The sequence below is a fragment of the Chenopodium album genome, chromosome 21, assembly GCF_948465745.1.
Source record: "Chenopodium album chromosome 21, dcCheAlbu1.1, whole genome shotgun sequence".
NCBI classification, from domain to species: Eukaryota; Viridiplantae; Streptophyta; class Magnoliopsida; order Caryophyllales; family Amaranthaceae; genus Chenopodium; species Chenopodium album.
This window is the reverse complement of record NC_137854.1, coordinates 35990453-36011664: the sequence shown is the minus strand read 5'-3', so window position 1 is coordinate 36011664 and position 21212 is coordinate 35990453. Positions and strand designations below refer to the sequence as shown.

At 34.4% G+C, this 21212-nt stretch overlaps 2 protein-coding genes and 1 long non-coding RNA gene across 3 annotated transcripts; 1 reads left to right on the top strand and 2 right to left on the bottom strand.

Annotated features, from left to right (window-relative positions):
• Window positions 1-895: 895 nt before the first annotated feature.
• Window positions 896-14601, bottom strand: LOC145600874 (putative receptor protein kinase ZmPK1). Its single transcript, XM_081656731.1, has 3 exons — window positions 14507-14601; window positions 11669-11858; window positions 896-3205 (listed from the first exon to the last, which is right to left on the bottom strand). Exon 3 carries the CDS (start codon window positions 3126-3128, stop codon window positions 1008-1010), a length of 2121 nt encoding a protein of 706 aa, XP_081512857.1. The 5' UTR covers window positions 3129-3205; window positions 11669-11858; window positions 14507-14601; the 3' UTR covers window positions 896-1007.
• LOC145600875 (polygalacturonase At1g48100-like) lies at window positions 12550-17283 on the top strand. The gene is made up of 7 exons (XM_081656732.1): window positions 12550-13217; window positions 14537-14668; window positions 14827-15057; window positions 15141-15185; window positions 15293-15500; window positions 16042-16232; window positions 16583-17283. Exons 1-7 carry the CDS (start codon window positions 12786-12788, stop codon window positions 16973-16975), a joined length of 1632 nt encoding a protein of 543 aa, XP_081512858.1. The 5' UTR covers window positions 12550-12785; the 3' UTR covers window positions 16976-17283.
• Window positions 15507-19571, bottom strand: LOC145600876 (uncharacterized). The gene is made up of 3 exons (XR_014104326.1): window positions 19478-19571; window positions 19147-19364; window positions 15507-15765 (listed from the first exon to the last, which is right to left on the bottom strand). It is a non-coding gene; the product is annotated as an uncharacterized LOC145600876 (long non-coding RNA).
• Window positions 19572-21212: the final 1641 nt, after the last annotated feature.

Sequence of the window (21212 nt, the reverse complement as noted above, 5' to 3'; positions counted from 1 at the left end):
TACATCCTCAAGTGGTCAATTCCAATTAACAAGTTGGCAAGAACCTACCATCAAGTGTAGAATACCATCAAGTTGCTTGTATTTTACTTACTTCTTGTATGGTATTGATAATGAGAGGAGCCCATGCTGGACCCTAGAATTTTGGAGCACCTACATAGAGAGGGCTCCATGCTAGTTCCTTTTGGCTACTAGTTGGCTCATTGTTATCTAACATATTAGTCGACATCCTAATACTACGTATGTTGTTATTGTTGTGCTGCAAATATGTTGTGCGCATATGAGTTGTCCATATTGGTGAAAATGAGAGCATAGTCACACATTATGAGTTAGGGAAGTTTACACTCCCATCATCAGTTGAGCTTGTTACTGTAGTACGCAATTGAACTACTCTTCTTGATCTTCACGTCATCACGTGTGTCTAGAACAACTTTTATGGGTACCTCGATCTAAGCAAGGATTCAAAACTAAAAACTATACACAAGATAAGAGTGAAAAATTTACCTACTCCTTCTGTCCCTTAAAGATTGATCTAATTCCCTTTGTGGATATAGGAAAAAAATTGACCTGTTTTCAATTTAGTTAGGATGAACCCACTACATTTATACTTCATATACTACTCCACATACTTAAACAAATCTTTGAGGGACAAAGGGAGTACAATACGTAATATTTCGAATATAGTCTTATTCAATACTCCGTAGTAAGGCCATCAAAACAAGAGCCCAAGGGCATAATCTGGAACCCTAGGCCTTTAATTGATACATCACAATCAGAGTTATAAAATGAAATTCTTGTTCATATAGAAGTAATTGATAATTTTACATGTAACATAACCAAAACCAAAAAAAAAAAAAAAAAAAAAAAAAAAATCTTGATGCCCTAAATTTCTAAACATATACTACTGATATACTTCGTATAGATTAGACCTAAGAAAATGCCAATGAAAGGGTATTAAATTATAATCAGTTCTGTTTTTTTTTTTAATAATATGGCTATGTACATAATAATTAGGGTATGGAATGATCACCTTGGAGAATCTCAACCACCTGACTCATAGTTGGCCTTGCATCTTTGTCATCCTTCACACACTGCAAAGCTACTAAAGTCAGGGTTTGCATCTGAACAGCATTGTAATTGCCTTCCATCATTGGGTCCGCGATTTCTTCAACCCATGCCTCCAACGTTGGCACCTCGATCCTTTTCTTCCTTACCCATGTAACAACATCAACAATGCCAGGGCTTTCACCTGTCACTATCTCTAACAAAACAACCCCGAAACTGTAAACATCAACCTTTGAAGTTATAGATAGGTTGGTTACCCATTCAGGAGCCATGTAACCTCTTGTTCCTCTAATCCTTGAGAAACTAGAATGAGTTGTTCCAGTTCGATTCATCAACTTTGACAAACCGAAATCAGCAACCTTTGGATGAAAATTTTCGTCTAACAAGATGTTTTGGGGCTTGACATCGCAATGTAGGATCCACTCCAAGCACTCCTCATGCAGATAAGCTAAGCCTCTTGCAGTTCCCAGAGCAATCTCATACCGCCTTTCCCAACTCAATGAAGTCTTGGATAGCTTCTCTGCTAGAGATTTGTTTTCCATGTACTCTAACACCAACAACCTTTGCCTTCCTTGAGCACAATATCCCCAAATATCAATGAGGTTCATGTGGTTGAGTCTCCCTATGGTGCTTACCTCCGCTAAAAACTCTGCATCGCCTTGATCACTACCATCTACAAGCTTCTTGATTGCAGCGACTCTACCATCTTCCAACTTACCTTTGTAAACAACTCCATACGATCCTCTCCCAATCTCTTCTCGAAAATTTCTAGTTGCCTTTTTTAACTCATCATGGGAAAACCTCTTGAAGCCAAAAATGGCTTCATAATCTTGGATTACCTTGCTTGGGTCATGCTGACCCTTAAATAGAAAGCACCACACCATTAGAACGCAAATTATTTCACCACTTCCAATTCCAACAGCAAACCAAAGCAAGAATTTCAATAGCCCTCCTTCATCCTTTGTCCGATAATCTCTTTGCAGCTGGATCGTTATGTCACCTGCATCACAATAGAGCTTTGACTGATCTTCAGTTGTGCTATTTGGAGATAAAATAGAAGCACTAATGTTCTTGGGAACTTTGAGATACATAGTGCCATGAAAATAAGGTGCTTGATATCCATTGAGCAGACGCACCTTAGGGTAACAATTAAACGTGTTGTGATCAAACTTGAGCAAGAAACCCTGGCAGTCCGGTGACTGTAAACAAAGGTTTCGGCAGCCATCCAACGTGTAGTTAGGTAGGTGATTAAGATCATAGCCATAAAATTCTACATTAGAGAAACCAATGAAATCAACCTGGCTAATATTATTAGGAATTTCGAATTCTGGCTCACACCCATGCATCCAATTTGAATGATCTTTAAGCTTGAAACCTGGTAAACAAGCACATTTCCTTCCAAAGTAAGGTGAATACTTGCATAAGTTGTAAGGTCCACATAAACCATTCACATTACATTGCTTAATGAAAGCTTCCCATGTAACCAACCATTGACCATTGTCTTCTAAACTGTACATCCTCAAATTACCATCAAAATCAAGAGTGAGCCTTCTCTGAGGCCCCATTCCATAATCAATGGCATTGAACTGCAGACCATCAGATGATTGAAAATGACCATTAGAATCAAAATTAGCAACTCGACTATCATTGAACATGGTCCTACCTGCCTCCCAGCTAACAAGCCCAATATCAGGCCAATAAACACTAGATATCCCCATTCTGTCATCAAAGAGTAGCCTTAAAACATTATCATTATCAAAGTAAAGTTTGTAGAAACCAGAAGAATAGTTTTTTTGGCTTCTATAGGAGATCAAGGTGAGCTCCCGAGTAAGATGTTGGTTTGCAAGTAAAGTGTTGGATGGAAATTTAAAGCTTTGCCAAAGGATGGCTTGTGATGAGCTTTTAAGAACAAGGTTACCCGAGTCAAGAAGCTGTAGAATTGAGCTTCCAAATGTGTTGGATGACCATACAGTGATTCGGCCAGCATCCATGAGGTTGAGATTGCCATCTTTCAAGAGCTTAAGCCTGGAAAATTTCCCGTTTACTGGTTGATCTCGATTTGCCATCCAAACAGCAGCTTTGTCAACAGAATTTTTGAACCAGATAGCAAAGCAATATGCATTGTTACCAACAGGATAAAACTCTGCAGAGAAAACACTGTTTGGGGAGGTTAATACATCATTTGGATTCTCTACAGAAAGAGATGAACCCTTACTTAAAGAGTTTCCATTTATACCAAGTATGGGGATAGGGGCAATGGGAAGGATTACAAAGACAATAATTAATGTTTTTATCATTGCTATGTTTGATTGTTGGTCTGTAGAAGGATATGAAGGACATGGTAATGCATTATAGGCCAAACAAGATGAATTTTAGTCATATGAGAAAATAGATTAGACTAGAAACTAGGAAGTCAATCCCTTTGTCGGAAAAAAAATTAACCAACTCCTTCTATGTAGAATACATGTCTCAACCACCATAATTAAGAATATGACATGATTTCACGAAAGACTCCTTATAATAGATGGGTCAATAGTACAATACTATCTTCTTCCTCTCACTAACCCAAAAAGTCTCATATTAATACAAACTATTCCTATATTATGACTACTAATTCCGGACAACACGATTGACAAAACATAACAAGGGACCACCACACCTTTTACGATTCTAACAATAACAAATTCAAATGCACACAGATCAAATAATCAGTTTATCACCCCTATTGTAATACCAGTTAACCTTATCATTTTGACCACAAACTTATATATTGATTTTAGACCATCTAAGAATCTGCACTTCTTCAGACTTGAACCATTCAATAATTTCATCTTGCATTAATGTCTAATTAGCAAAGTTTTTAATGTTCACAAGTTGAAGCACATTTTCTTACTAAACCCTGACATACGAAACCGCATAAACATCCTAACAAAGATTATTACAAGAGTATGACTTTGTGTGCTACATAATGAGCATGAACCCCGAAATATCTTTGGTGCAACCTTGAATTTTTTTTGTGTAGTCATTCTCATACACTAAAGTACTAAACACGTCAACACATGGCATTTTTCTGGTGTAGGTAACTTTATATACTCCGTAGTTCATACTTCGTACTTTCATATACACTAGAATCAATTCTTTACCAGCTGAGGTAAAACAAGTGAATGCGCGAACACACATACAATTGTTTAAGATATATCACTATGGTGTGATCCTTTGACTTATAGGTGTAGAAAATAGGAGTAATAAGCTTTATTAGCCGATATGATACTCGAGGTCAACTTAAAAAAAATAAGTAACTAGTTAAGCAATCAAAGTTATCTTTACTAAACGATCATTCAATCTTTCAAACAAAATGAAAGATCAAATCGTTTGTATGATTGACATACAAGATACAACAAAAATTTTGTATATGATATATTCTATAAGATGTCTTTTTTTCATATAGCTAAAGTGTTACGCCTATATGTGGAGTAGCCGACCAAACTTAACACATTAGACTACTCACATGTAGCTTTTTCACTTGACACATTACTGAAATCAATGACTTTCGATGAGAAACAGAGTGACTTCATTTTAAAACACAAGTAATTTGGACCATATTACAACATATGAAATATATACACATCAGAATTCAGAAATACAGTTTACACCTAAAAAAAGGTAAAAAGCCAAATATGTTCCTGGCTCAAATTCACATAAACATTATGGCAGGAGAAGCATAGAGATCATGCAAGTCAAAAGTGTAACAGAGATTATGTTCTCAAAGCATAAATTTAGTGAATTGTGAATGTGAATGACATATTACTGAACCTCAAACTTGGATCCGTGAATTCTAAGGAAAAAAACAGCCTATAACTTGTAGGTCATTCAACACTGTCAATGTCCCTCGATTTTCTGTTCTAAAGAATAGATAATTAATAACAGACAAATACCACTTTGTCTCTCTATATTACTACGTACGTGCATCAATAGAATTCGTACAAATAGGAGGCATAAAAATAAAAGTAAAAAAATTAAATAAAAGAGAATTATTAATAAAAGAGAATTTATTTTGTTTGTTTCTTTGTTAGTGATCTTTGTCAAAATAAAAGAGAATTATTAGAGAGAAAATCCAAAACAAATTTATCTCATTTGATTTTGGTACTGAATATTCACATGTCTAACACTCAAAAACTAATAATAGTGAGCTAGAATAAAACCCCCTTGGAAGCTTTTTACTTGCGCTCTCTCTTTTCTAACACAATCTAAACTCCAATTTCAAAGATGATCCGTGAACTAACTTTGTCCCTCTTTGTTTTTATTTCATTTCTTGTTTTTTGTTACTGTTTGAGCTGAGATGTATATATTAAGATAAGAATGTTAACTAATGTCAAAAACAATGATGAATGTTGTTCTCTTTTATAACAACTTCCGTTTCACTATTATCACAAAAACTATGATGCTATGATGGTGGGTCATAAAAATAAATTGAGGGTTATACATATCAATAAGAAGAATATTGATCACAATAAACAGGCTGACAAGTAGAACCCCATTTTTTTTATATATAAAAAAAAATTACAATACATTTTTTGATACGCAAAACAAGTCACATTAATTAATTGTCAATTTTGAGCTCAATTTGGACCCTTAAGAACTAAAGTGACCTTTAAAACTTTAACGGAATATTTTTCAGCATGCAAAATGAGGAAAAAATTGAATTGGGTGGCAATTAACAAGTTATTAGTACTTTGGGCTGTAATTTGTAATTTTTTTTTTAAATGACTGCAAATATAAACTTTAAATGGCTGGAAATGGCAAATTTTCCTTTATAAACGGTGGAATAAAACAAGTAATGCATGCACCTATGTGAAACAAAGGGAGTGGAAACCTTGTCAAAATAAAAACTAATGCAAGTATTCAAATAGAATAAAAAAAAAAGACAAGTATTGTAAGAATTTAAAAACGAAGGAGGTACATTTGATTTTTACTGTTCCATATTTTAAGTAATGAAACAAGGCTTCGAGGCTGGCAACTGATAATCACAAGATGATCAAGACATCTCTAGGAATAACAACTTTATGTCAATGTCTGCGTTTGAAGAAGGTAACAAAGGTGATGAATGCCATATGCATGTGAACTATCAAACAAAGGATTGCAATTGACCTCAAATCCAAAGAAAGGAAGCATGATATTCAACATATAGAATCGAGTTGGATTACTTTGGAACATTTGGTGTCCCTTTTCACATTAATTGGATGTAACTAGATTAACAATTCATAACTAACAACAAAGGAAGATACAACGGTGATAAATATACCTAAGGTGGGGTCCACTAGATTGAGGCAACAATAATAATGATATGGAGAATACAATTAACAACATTATGGTTTGGATGCTACCAAGTACCAAGTAATAATTTTGGTTGCTATATTATACAAAGTACTACATATAAAGCACCTCTACATTTGAAATTATTTCGTTGTTTTACAAACTTTGAGGGTTTGGGATAAAAAGAAGAGGTCATTTCTCATTATGGCTTTTTTTTTTTTTTGGTGAGAATAAGAAAATTTAAATAGGTTGGTTTGAAATATATAGTCTTTATTCCTTAATCGAGTTTAATCCCAATATCTTAATTATTATTAATAAATTTAATTATAAAGCACTGATTGGTCAATAAAATTTATCGATTGAGTAAGCATATAATATACACGTAAGATAATTGGTTGTTTTAATCTCCAGAAAGATCTCATGCCATCAAGTAAACAAGGGAATACAAGTGAAACAAACATTAAAACTCAATCTCAAATTCACTAGCCACTCCTTAATTTTCATTTATCAAACATTAAATTGGCAATAGTGTCCCCCTCAAACCACCACCCCCACACAAGATTCAACAAAGCAATCCTTCTCCTCCTTGCACTAAAAGATTACTTTTGAGCCAAAGTATAATTAACCAACTTCAAATATAATTTTCACAATAAAGTTACCTAAGAGCAAAACTAGAGGTGAGGATAGGAGCTACAACTAAAGATGGTGGTGGTTCATGCCAAACCCACAAGTTTTGGAGTTAGTTAGGTCTAGCCAACGAGCTACGTGTCTTATTGTGTCATATTAAATTTACAAAAGGTCAATGCGTGTACAATTCAAGCCTACATGCCACCGTGGTGGGCTTGCGTGCCTACAACAAAATTTAGCTTTAGCGTACTTTGTTGTTTTGTGCCATATTGTGCTTTTCCCGAATAAAGGCTACTCAAGCCTGATCCACAAGTTAACATGCCTAATAACGTGTCATGTTGTGCCTACACCATGTATGTGTAGTGCTTTTTATGTGATGGGTCATGTCATGCCTCAAACCTATCCAACCCAATGCCATATCTAGCTACAACCCTACTTAAAATTTTCATTTGTGATGCAAAATAGCTTTGGATTGGAGGTAGTAAGGTAATCATTAGTCATGAGAAAGGTGAAGGTCTCAAGTTCTAAGTTTATTATTTTACAAGCATCATCTTATTATTCAATGCTTAAATGCATTATAAACTCTGCTTTTTTCTTTTTTTTAGTATCCCCTCAGATGAATACTTCTGATTTCGCCATTGAGCAAAACATACGAAGGCTAAAAGGTTCAAGTTCTAAGTTTACGTGCTTCACATTATTATGAGTGCACAAATACATTTTAAACTCACTTCTTCTTACATTAGTCCTTCATACGAAACCATCTGGCTCCGCCATTGAGCAAAACAAAATAAAAAAAAACATATGGCTCCACCGTTGATCAATACTTGATTACAAAGGCCAAAAACACAAGGCACTCGGTAACATTTTAGACCTAACATTGGATGATAGCCAAGAGTTGTGGATTATGCATCAATCCATATTTTCTAAAGACTCATCATCTTCATCTTCATCTTCAACTTGAACCACCCACAACACACCCCTAATAAGAAAGAGGATATAATAGGAAATACAAACCTCATAAAATCCATATGATTTCTTTGGACCCAATGAAGGATGAAATAATGTCATTGTGTGTCTAGTGCATGCCTTTCAAGGCATATCATAATAAGGACATGATATCTTAAAAGTTTTCCTTCAACAACCAATTCCCTAACCACAAGGAAACACATTTCACTTCCATCTACAGTTTTACAATTAATAATAATAATAATAATACAAGCTCAGGAACAGAGTAAATAAAAGGTCACGCATTCCTCCAATCATCTCTCTCTTTAACACCCTCCCATTAAAGATCACGAGAGGGACCCTAAAGTTCACGAGCATGTGATCCCACAAAAAGACGGCTCTCTAAGTCACATCTTTATATATTCCATTATTTCTTTTCTGGATTTTTACACTACATTATTCTTTTATGATGGTCATACATTCATTATTTTTTTTTTTCAACGATTCTATCCGTGATACTCTACTTGGTAAAACTAGGATATGCTTCGTATTATAGGGTTCCTCGCTACCTAAATTGGGTAAATAACTAAATGCAATAATAGTATAATACACACGCAACACAATAATGTATGGGTGATAACTAGCCTAACAATGTGTGGTCGTTTAGATGTTAACCCGTCTGATTAAAAAAATATATTTTGGATATACGTAAACGCTACCCATTTACATCTTTGCAATCATGTATACTTTACGGCTCCCTATAGACCAAAAAGAAAAAATGACAACATATATTTATGGATAATGAGAGATTGTTGGGGGGTGACCTGATGTGCTACCTCCCTGTTAAAATCTCTTGAGCTACCAGCCTCACAGTATTACACCATCATTTCTGCTTTTTAGTGTCAGTTTACAATTTTTATGTTGCAATGTTCTCTTAGATCTATACTACATTACCACCTTATTAACTAACTTGGTAAAATATGTAGAGAATTTAAATAATCAAATCTTAGAGGACTCGGACTTTAGATCTCCTTAGCACCCTACACATAACTTTGACATCGCAATTTAATTCTCTTGCCTATTTTTTATCAACAAGGACATTTAGGCAATCACAAAAGGCAACGATATAGACAAACTCATTCTCTATAATTCACCAAATAAGTGAGTTGGTGTCTTTTGCAATAACATAAGAGACTAAAAGTATAAAAATTTCACTTTCAATGCCAGGTAAAGAGGGAAAATATTCTTTCCATTACTTTCTCACTGTCAAAAAGGAACAAGTTGCAAACTTAAAGTCATGGCCCTATTTCAAGCATATACCACTAACAGTTATAGTAAAAGAACACTCAGTCCTCACTTGTGGATACAGGATGTTGCTTTTATGACCATAATGAGAGCAACAACAAACTATAGAATAAATCATTAAAACCCTGAAAACTATTAAGTTGATCGAAATTAGACTAAATTACCAATCAAGAAGATATAAATAATCTAAAGTATACAATACACCTAACAAATTACCAATCAAGAATATATGAATAATCTAAAGTATACAATACACCTAACAAAGCCTGCATCAACTAAAGCCTCAGTGTGGTTATCTAATTAGATAATGTATACATGAGAGAAGAATGTGCAATCGATAGTAGAGATGTGTACAACACAAATGCTCATACTTTGTACGCACTTGCACATAATTCATTCTAGTTGCTAGATATTCGAGTCTCAATAATTCGCAAGTGACAATATGATAAGTTAATAACTATCACAACCAAAATCTTGATGTCTAGAGATGAAAGTATGGGGAAGAAAACAAGCTTGCCAAGGCAAATTATCTGTCAGCTAAAAGTAGCAATCACTACTATATCAGGAGGCACGTAAGATTATAAGATTCTAAATCCTTTGTTTACTAGTCAATTTCTGGAGTAAAAAATTTGATAAATCAGGTCAATTATGTACTTGTGCAAGTTGTCGCATTTTTCTTGCTTGATACCAAAACTCAACATGCTTGCAGTTAGAACTAATGAATTCTTTAAAATATGTTTGAATAACTATTATAAAATATGCACCTAAAGTCTGCACCTGACATAATATGCTGTGCTCCGAGCTAGAATATAGAAATCTTCTAATGCCCTTGTTTAAAATAAAATTATAAAAAATTTTGTAATTCTTATTCATGTCTTCTCTATGGTAACAATAATTGATGGTAATGAATTATTATTCATAATTTCACACTGGCATTCACACTCATTCAGTTCCTTTACAGATACTAATTGACTGTGTAATCCCACAACTTACGCACATAAAGACGGAAGAAGTAATCTTTGAAACTACAGAGTAATATTGCCTGCATGTGATTGGAAGCTCTTTGATCGTACAAGCAATGCACAAAAAAGGTGTTAATACACAGTTGATCTACTGACTACTGGTGGTTGAGTTCATCAAATGTCCCCAAACCCTGGCATACGTTTGATAAGTCTCAACTTTTATGTTAAACTTTCAAATGACTCCCAAGTCCCGATGTTCGGGACCCTTGACCTTCCGATATGTATGGACATTTGACACTTCATTTCATTTTGGATCAAAATAACAAGAACATAAGTTCATACTAATAGCTAAGTACGACACTTGGACCCCACACACCAAACCCGAGTCCGTGTAACATTATAGCTCTACTCTACTACTTCGTATCAATAAAGGTGGCCAAAGTGGTTTGATGTTTGTACTAGGGGGCCTTTATGACTCAATTTGGTGGTTCATTTAGGGGATGCCTTAATTTTTGTTGGGGTTGCTAAATTGTACTAAAGCTCTTCTGGTATTTTCTGATTTGAGTTTTTCTAACTTTGATTTTGTAGCTTGAAAACCTGGGTTCAGTGATTTAATTGTCTGAATCTTCAGCCATTAAGAAACATTAAAAATGGTCTTCAACAGCTGCTATTCAGCAACTTACTCCAAAATGATGATTAATTGATTATAACATATTAATAGCACATAGTCCATATGACATCACTGACATTCTGAAAAGTGAAATATTTGTTTTATGCATTGCATTCTCCACTCTCCACAGTACTACAAAAATAGAGCATTCTCTGTCCTAACAAACCAGGCAAAGCTCAAAACAATGGGCTATAATAGCTGTGTAACAGTATTTTTAAATTATAGAACTATTCTGATCCTAAGCGCAGTAATTACTATGTGTAGAACAGATTTTGCCAAGATCAGGCAGTAGCTGATGTTAATCTAAGTCATAAATTGGACAACTAATAGCATATTTTCAGCTAATCAGCTTAATTCCTTTATCACGTATGTCGTTCCAATAAGTGGTTAACACAAACTATCGATCTCTCTAAACTATAATCAATACTTAAATGTTATATATCTTTATCTAAGCTTAAAATCTCGCTTAAAATGTTAAGCATTATTGTTTAGATATAATTAAATGAAACACTTGATGTAACTATCTTATCAACATGCTAGCAAAGTACACTACTAATTGAACCAACTGCCTGTGAAAGCTGATAATTCAATACTTACTGATAATTTCTTCCAATAATATGAGCTAAACCCTTAATGTATCGTTAATAAAATTCTCCATCTAACATTAAACGTGCTTGGGGAGGTTTTATAGGAATTAATCTTGAGAAAATTGTTACTAAATCATGCAAAATTGCAAATTATAAGAAAATACCAAAGCTTAAAGAGTATTAAAAACTTGACTTACAGATACTCTGGCCCCGTATTTGCTGTTGGTTGAGAAGACAAAGTACATAAACTCTTGCCCGTGAATGTTGCATGTGATCAATAGAGAGCTGTTACAATCAGAGCCCTTGAAAACTTATAGCCATATGATGATATCCAGTCACGTGCACTCATTGGCATTTAAAACCACTAGAAAAGTGGGAAAATATATCCTAAACCATGGAAATAAAAAATAACAGGGGAGATTAAGAATTTGAGGCAGCACCTATTAACTTTACATTAAAAATATTGTGATAAATCAATCAAAATACTGCGGCGTATTATGCATAATCATTTTCATTATGAAACACAAAAGATGAAAACACATGGAGAAATAAGCAAAACGAGCATACTTAACAAGATCAATAATCAAATCAAAATAGTAAAAACACAAACACATATCATAGTAGAAACACAAATACAAAATACTCTTTGCCCCATAATAAATTTTATATTAATGCAATGTCACATCTTAATGATAATTGTATTGTACATAACATTGGAAACGAGGCCAATATCTTAACCTGTAAACAATATCAAATTTTATAAACATTTCATCATCAATTATATGCTTACATAGAAAGTTTCACGAGAATGCTAATGCAAAGTCCTTTGCCTAGCTGAGATTTGTATAAAACCAAGGAGTATTATACAAGTATTAGAATTTAGAAATCAGTATCAAGTATCAACAACTGGATGATTAACATGCAAACAAGAAAGCGACACATGTCAAGCATTTGAGGGCCATTACAAAATTATCCCAAAAACATTTTTTAAATAAATAATTAAATTTATGAAGAATGATGATGAAAAAGCTAGTAGCTTTAAAGAAGTGAGGAGAGGAATAAAACAAATACGCCTTGCCTTATGGAAAAATTGGCTCGTGTATGCATAGTCTTCTGTTGTTATAAAATTCCCCAGTTATAAAAACCACAACCACCTCTGCTTCTAGTTATCAGAAGAAACACCTGCTCTGTGTCTCTCTCTCTCTCTTCTCCCCATCCCTCCTCCCATACAGCCTCTTCTCTCTCTCTCTCTCTCTCTCTCTCTCTCTCTCTCTCTCTCTCTCTCCCCATTATTCGTGCTATAAAATCATAAAAATGAGTAGTTTAGTCTTCAAAAATCTCACATTAATGCTACTCACTGTTATACTCCTTTGGTCTACAAATTTTGATATATGCAATGCTAGAAGAGACAGACATTGGAGACATAGTAGACCTCTTTCAGCCTCATTACTAAAGAAAAAAAGTAAAAGTCATGGATATCACAGCCCCAATCACCACCACAGCAGTAAGCCAAAATCAAAACTGCATTCTCCACCAAAGCCGAGTCCGGGAAAAGATACACCGTCACCATTGCCTCCGCCAGCTCATAAAGCTCCATACCATAAAGGGTTGCCTCCTAAAACCAAGTCCCCACCAAATCCTACACCAATAGTGGAAGTTCCGTCACCCGAACCAGAGAAAGGTTCCAGCATTTTCAGTGTGCTAAATTATGGAGCAAAGGGTGATGGTACTACTGATGACACTAAGGTAAAATTTTGAATTCCACAATAACTCACTTGTTTAGATTTTAGCCAATTAGCATAACAGCTCAGTCCAAATGTGAGTACTTGAAAGATAATAAATTTGAAATACACTGCTAGAACAGGGAAACACGAGAAATTTCAATGACAAAGTGAGCTATTTAGATTAATAATCTAGAACAGGGAAAAACTCTAAAAGTCTAAAGACAATGACAATTTGGAGCAGAGCATATACGACTAGATGTCTAGGTTAGTTATACACTTAAAAAGATAGTGAATAATGCAGATAAATAAAATCGTATTGGTTTTTGTATACAGACTACAGAGACTCCTGAAGAGCTGAACTAGACTCAGTTTCAATACTTCAGTGGGCAGAACACAATGTCTGTTCTGTTTTCCTAAAAGCTGTCTATAACAGGGAATTTTATAAATTTTCTTTAAAAAATCAATTTTTAATTATTTTTTTGTGTGAAATGTATTTATGTAGCAAAATTATCCCTGTTTGTATCACTATTGCCTTCACATTAGCATAAATGCCATTATGCACAATATAGAATACCTAATCTAGGTAAAACAGAGTATCATCTGTATGTTACATTAGAAATAACGATGATTTATATCACTTTGTATATTTAATCAATATAGAATATAAAATTTCAAAGGTTAAAAAGAAAAAAATCACAATGGCAAATAAATATTTCTCCAAAAAAAAAATGCAGAGATAACTTTACCTCCATAATTACAATAGTTTTGTTGCTAAGACCCTTCACAGGAACCTACTACCTCCGTTTAATTACTTACATGAAATGATAAATGTCATAATTTTTATTTGTTGTTAGGATATTCACAATGCATATTTTCAAAAAATTATCAAAATTCTATAATTTTTACTATTATGTAATTTTTACATCAATACATGGGTGTAAAAAAGTAAAAAATGATGCATCTATTGAGATACAAAGATAGTAGGAAGTATTAATTATAGCAAACAAAAATTTAAGTGTAGTTTAGTGAGATAGTTGATTAAGTTTACTGCAAAACAGTCCGTCATGTTCCTCGAAAATCGTGAAAACTATAGGTCACTCAGCTTTTTTGGGGGTGGAGAGGAGAGGAGGGCCAAGGAAAAAAGGACAAGATTTGTAAAGTAAAAGGAAAAAATTTCTAGTTATGGCAGTTAGGCTATAGATTCCAGCAATAATTATATGCGCAAATGCACAAACTGCCACACGAGAACCAACCATAAAGTTTATGTTTAAAAAAATATTTTACGGATACACTGAATGTATTAATGCTTACTTGTATATGTTCTGTTATTGTGCACTGCAGGCATTCGAAGCTGCGTGGGCAGCGGCTTGTAAAGTTGAATCATCAACAATGTTGATTCCATCAGGATATCAGTTCCTTGTGGGACCCATTTCATTCTCTGGTCCTTACTGCCAACGAAACATTATATTTCAGGTAATCACTAACAGCTTAACAATGTTCTCTTTTTTTCAGGTATTGCAGGTTATGACGAATATATAAGCAACACTATAGAACAGACACTTAAGTTTTGAAGTAATAATCTGTAGGAGTTGACGAGTTGTACTAACCTGGCTTCTTAAAATATGCTCCAGCTTGACGGGACTATCATTGCTCCAACAAGTCCTAACGCTTGGAAAGCTAATCTGATGTGGTGGATGGACTTCACAAAGCTGGTAGGACTTACCATACAGGGGAAGGGCGTAATAGATGGAAGTGGCTCTGTTTGGTGGACTGACGCTCCATATGATGATCCAGAAAAGGAACATGAATTGCAAATTATAAACCCATTAAATGCCACAGTCTTAAAAAGGCCCCCAATGCCGGTAATTATATACACTCTTTCACTCTCTGCCCAACCATGTTTATAGTCCATTAAAACTGACTATATATGCCAACCTTGTTATAGGAGAGAAATGATCTCAGTGGAAAAATGCCTAGTAACAAGCCAACGGTAATGACCAATTATAAACTTCGTATTGCTAAGTACTTTGTATATAATAATAATTCTGTAATTCACGATCACCAGATTCTCCTAACTCCATTTCTCATGTTGCACAGGCGCTAAGATTTTATGGCAGCATTAACGTGACAGTCACAGGGATCAGAATTCAGAACAGTCCTCAATGTCATCTCAAGTTCGACAATTGCAATGGAGTCTTGGTTTATTCATTTAGTGTCTTGTCACCCGGTGACAGTCCTAATACTGATGGAATCCACCTCCAAAATTCAAAAGATGTGCTCATTCACTCTAGCAGCCTTGCCTGTGGTAAATTTATTATTCTGGATCAATAGTAGCTTTATCACGACTATTTACTATTAGTAGCCAAAAATTGATCAAGAAAATTAAACCTATTAATTATAGAGAAAACTTGGCATTAATAAAATCAGCAAATGGGATTACATGGGGTTAAATCTGAGAGTTACCTCCAAATTACCAACCTGGCAATGGAGTTCAACCATTAGTCCATTGTCACCTAGCAAGTGCCATCTTCCGTGTAAAATATGTTCTAGCCTTCTGGGGCTACAACCACCTACAGCCATGTACCAAAAAACAATTGTCACCACTCACCACCACTACATCCATAGGGATAGGATACCAATGAATACAGGACCACAACAAGAAACCCACAAAAAAAGATATCTGCTAGAACCTTATAATTAATCCTTCTGCCCAACCAAAGCCCATGAACAATTGCCATAAAAGTTTTAGATAGCTCAAACAAGAAAATTAATTCTAGTTACAACTAAATATGAAACAGGTTCACGTGGTAAATTGACTGTATCTAACGGCGGACAACTGAATGCAGGTGATGATTGTATATCCATACAAACAGGATGTTCGAATGTATACATCCACAGTGTAAATTGTGGACCTGGACATGGCATTAGTATTGGAAGTCTTGGAAAGTTTAACACTAAAGCTTGTGTCTCGAATGTCACTGTCCGAGACGTAAACATACAAGGCACAATGACTGGAGTTCGCATAAAGACATGGCAGGTAAAATTACATTTACACAATTGTTGACAACATAGCAGAGTAATTTTGTATTATTACTAAAGGCCTTGTACTCTTAAATTTCGAAGAAAACCAGCTATGAAAAAGTTAATCCAATTTAATCAACAAAAATCAACTTTCAATAATAATCAAGTGAAAAGAACAGGGCTTCTCAAACAAGGCTCGAGACTCACAAATGGAAAAAAAATATCAGATTTTTCAAAGCTTTAAAAAGAAATGTAGCTTATAAAGTAGACCCAAATAGCATTTTATATCTGGTTTCTACTTGAGCAAGACAATCACCATATGCAAAGAAAGTTAATCTATATGCCTCTGGCTGCTGTATTTTGCAGGGTGGTTCGGGATCTGTGCAAGGTGTATCATTTTCAAACATTCAAATTAGTGAAGTTCAGCTTCCGATTGTAATCGACCAATATTATTGTGACAAAAGCACATGCAAGAATCAAACAACAGCGGTTGCTGTATCAGGTGTCACATATCAAAATATAAAAGGCACATACACGGTAAAGCCTGTACATTTGGCATGCAGTGATGAGCTACCATGCACAGACATATCATTAAATACCATACAATTAAAGCCACTGAAAACACGTTATCACTTGTACGATCCATACTGCTGGCAATCGTTTGGTGAGCTTATGGCTCCGATTGTCCCTCCACTTGGTTGTTTACAAATAGGAAAGCCATTGAAGAATAGGGTTCAGACTGATTATGATATATGTTGAGGACATCATAGCTACTCTTAAAGTACTCCAATTTTCCTTTTGTGGTCGGTCAGATGATTGTTTGTTCTGACCGTTTTCACACTATTGGCTAGATAGCTGAAGAGTATATAACTATATAGATTAAATTTAGTAGGTTAGAACCCTACTTAGTAGGGCTATATCAGTTACATTCCAGTGTGATTATAACTTACCAGGAATTGTCATTTTATTTGGGCATTATCCCGGTGTAAGATATTACATAAAGCTTGATATAGATGTTTTATAAATAATACAAAAGTCCAGTAAATATCTGCCTACACTTTCTGTGAGCTTCACTGTGTTCAGTGAGCTGAAAGCAACAATGATACAGAATAGAAGTATCAACAGCTATGTATCTTCAAAATACGACAAAATTTCAAAATTGAGCAAGAGGAAAGCACTTCCACAGAAATGCAAGTACAACAAGCAACATTCTATAACTTTTATGATCCTTAAGAGTACAAAAGCAAATATAAAATCTTTCCGATTTCCAGCAATACTAGTTGTATTCTTTTTTTTTCTTTCAAAAAAAAAAAGTTGTATTCTTTTTCAGTCCCTAACATATCTGCAGTTCGACAAGATAAACCAAAATTCAGAGTTCTTGATGTAATCCAAAGCACAAAAGACAATAACATTCTAATCTTTAAATTCTGTCATAAGACGGATCAGCAAACAATAGACAATATATTTTCTGTCATTTAGATCATCCACTGAGATGTAACCATATCTTAAGTGTTATCTCCAGTCAAAACTCCTGAATGCAATAGTTTGTTTGGGTTCTATTCAAACCTTTCTGAGAGCTATGCAGTCTTAACTGAAAATGAAGAGTCCTGCCACTTCCAAAATGTTTTCATCAAGATGGTCCAAAGTTAAGTTTTATTCAAGTGTGGGATCCACAGCTCCACCTATAAAAATCCTGACAGTTAGAAGTCTTGAAAGACTATGAACAGCTTGTTCCTCAGCCATGATAGCTACTCAGCTGCACACTAAATTAATAGATAGCAGAAGATAAGACCTCCAGGAATTGAAGAGTTTCTCACAAACTAATCCACTACCTTTCTAACAGAACTTCACAATAACTTCACCACGACTTCTCAGTGGCAATGAAATGTGTGTTTTATACTCACTTAGGCTCATTAGGATAAGGAGTCATGTAGTTTAGATCATTTTAACTCATTCAGGGCATATTAGCATACTTTTTATTTTCTTTGGTTTTCCTTGTATTTGTTTCTTGGAGAAAATTTTCGTCCTCGTGTAGATTCAAGCTATAAGAAGTCATGCATTGGAGAAATTTGGAGGTTTAAGGAGTCAAATTGGAAGATGAAAAAGAAATGGAGCTCATGGGAGTTACCTCATCATCATCATCTCATCATAAGTAGGAGGAAAAAAGAGAAGAGAACCATCAGGTCATCCCTGCCCATATGCAGTCCAAATAACCAAATGAAAATCCCTTAGCCTAAGGGAAACCAAGAAGAGATGACCAAGAGAAAAATGACCGTTCCGAGAGCCAATTTGGAAAAACAGAGCTAACTATTAAAGAAAACAACCATTTTCAGAGGAGTTGGTTGTCTTTGAAGAAATCACTAAGCTCAACAGTTGTTTCTCATAAAAAGATCGTTTCATACTGCTGCTTCTTCAACAGCTACTTATATTTTCTGGGATTTTCCCCCTCCCCTATAAATACCATTGTGTATTCTAGGGTTAAAGGAGAGCCTCTTTAGACATTTTCACTTGTGTTAATTTTTTAGGTTAACACAAGTCACCTCAAGTAGTTTAGTTTTAGTTTCTAGTTTTAGTTTTAGTTTTCTTAAACACGTATATTTCTTTTCTTAGTTCAATCTTCAAGCACTTCAAGCTTTTGTATTTCTAATCTTTGGGAGCCTTGATGTTTTCTTCATCAAATCTTTCCAATGATATTATTAATATACAATTATAACTTTTGATTTACCATTGTTCACATTTATTATCAAATTATACAATTACATCTTTTGATTTTCCATTGTTCACCTTTATTTAGTTCATCATTTTTTAAAAATCTTTACCTTTTTTGGCAATATATTCATCTTTTAGTATGAAGTTCTTTTCCAAACATAATACTCCATATGTCAATTTATGCATCTCATGCCAAGCTAAATATGTAGTAGTTTACTTACATTATGTACGAGTAGTTTACCACCATTTTGAGACTTTAGAACAACATTAACACCATATCTATCCTCCCCAATATTGTAAATGAAACCATGTGCGCATGAAGCTGTACTTGTGCCTCCTTTATCACTGAGCAATATCGTTTGAGAAACGACAGTAAGTGGCAGATTAGCAGCGAATGAGCCCTCAACTCCAAACACAGTCAAATGTGTTCCACCTAATCCTGCAGGCACAACATAGATGCAAAGATTAACAAATGATAGTCCGCTAGTTTCTACCTTCCTGTAACTAAGTGTAGGCAATCAGGCTTCCTGAGTTGAATCTAATTGTGTATACCTTTCAACTGAAGCGGATTCTCCCTTTGCTTTCTGAATATCATCGATGTTACTCCATGTTGCCCTAATCTTGTTCAAATCAGAGCTTAAACCCAGGAGTCTTTGACATAGAGACCTTCTGAGGTATGGCATCGTGCTGAGTTGCATTGCTACTGCGAATAGTAAGGAGTTGGTTAGCTCAAGCACTGATCATTGAAGCAGTACATTATCAGAAACAATCATACAGAAAATCAAATCATCAATCTTAACCATAGCAAGACACACACAGAGGGACTGAAAAATGAAAGATATGTATGTTCAAGGAATCAATACAAATTGCTGAATTTTCATAGTCTCATTAAAATTATTGCCATTTCCACACTAAAATTGAGTTTCTATGAGGATGAAAATCATGCCATTTAATTCTAATGCAATCAACCATTTTACATCACCGGCAAATGGTAGAAAGTAGAATTACCCTGCAATAGTTTTCTGGTTGTTCTCCCTATAATTCAATCAAACTCATGTGATTTTATATTTGATTTTCTTAACACAACTATCCCTAAGTAATACTTCTCTTGGCTGTTTCAATGGGTGACAGTTTCCATCTCATAGTAAAAGTTCATCTCATAATAATCATTACTCCTAATCCTCAAGAATTCCACATTTGCAACTGCAAAACCACAGCAAATTTCAAAATAATCGATCATCGCTAACATGAAATCCCTTAATTTACCATAAAATTGGGGAAAAATTGACCAATCAAATCATAAATAGCTCATCACCAAATAAATCCAACAATCACACCAACTCAATTAACAACTAACTCACTATGCCTTCAAAAAAAAAAAATTAACAATTAACTCACTAAATACTAATTCACACAATCACCTCAATCAATCACTGATTTTATTTAATAAAGCAAAGACAACCCTAACTCTTAAACAAGTTCATTGTTCGAAATTATTAACAAATTGAACGGTGAACCAAATAAATTACTAAATAACATACTAAATCATCCAACTATCACAAATAAATCACATCAAACCCTAGAAAATCCCGTTATCACAAAACATTGAATTTAGCATAATTCAGAAGCTCTTTAACAACGAAAAATTTGGGAAAAATGATTAAAGAAAGAGTAGGAGCAGAAATTGGTGCCGATTTACCAACCCTAATCCGATTTTCCGATTTCTCAATTCGTCGAAAGTTGCTGTTGATGGATTTTCGCTGTGTTGTTCAACTTTGGAGGGAGAGTTTGTGAGTGAGGGAGAAATGAAGAAGAGAGAATCTGAGCGCGCGCGTTTTTTGAAAATATTTATACGTTCGTTTATTTCAATGGTTCTACAATTCTACTTATCAACTTGCGAGTTGTGAGCTTTTTACCCAAGATTTGATTATGGAAATTCATAGTTTCATACCATTCAATCCTTTCTTTATTAATAAGGGTTGACACTTTAGGGTGTGTTGATTTTTATTGATATGAACCTATCTTTTTTTTTTTGACAGAGATATGAACCTATCTGAACTTATCTGAACTTATTAGACTTTATAAAAACTTATTTTAGTTGTAATTTGTACTTGGATAACCCTTATCAAAACTTATTAAATCTGATATGTACTTAACTGAACTTATCTGAACTTATTACACCTGAAATAAGTGAAAGTAAGGTGAACAAAAAAAGACCCTTAATTGGTATATATAGGCAAATGTTTGGTTCTTAGCTTTTTCAATAGCTTTTGGCTTTTTTATTTAA

Coding starts and splice junctions, on each gene's coding strand:
- LOC145600874 (XM_081656731.1), bottom strand. CDS start 3,128: ATGGCAAATCGAGATCAACCAGTAAACGGGAAATTTTCCAGGCTTAAG.
- LOC145600875 (XM_081656732.1), top strand. CDS start 12,786: ATGAGTAGTTTAGTCTTCAAAAATCTCACATTAATGCTACTCACTGTT. Junction 14,669..14,826: donor AACGAAACATTATATTTCAG/GTAATCACTAAC, acceptor AATATGCTCCAG/CTTGACGGGACTATCATTGC. Junction 15,501..16,041: donor CTCTAGCAGCCTTGCCTGTG/GTAAATTTATTA, acceptor AACTGAATGCAG/GTGATGATTGTATATCCATA.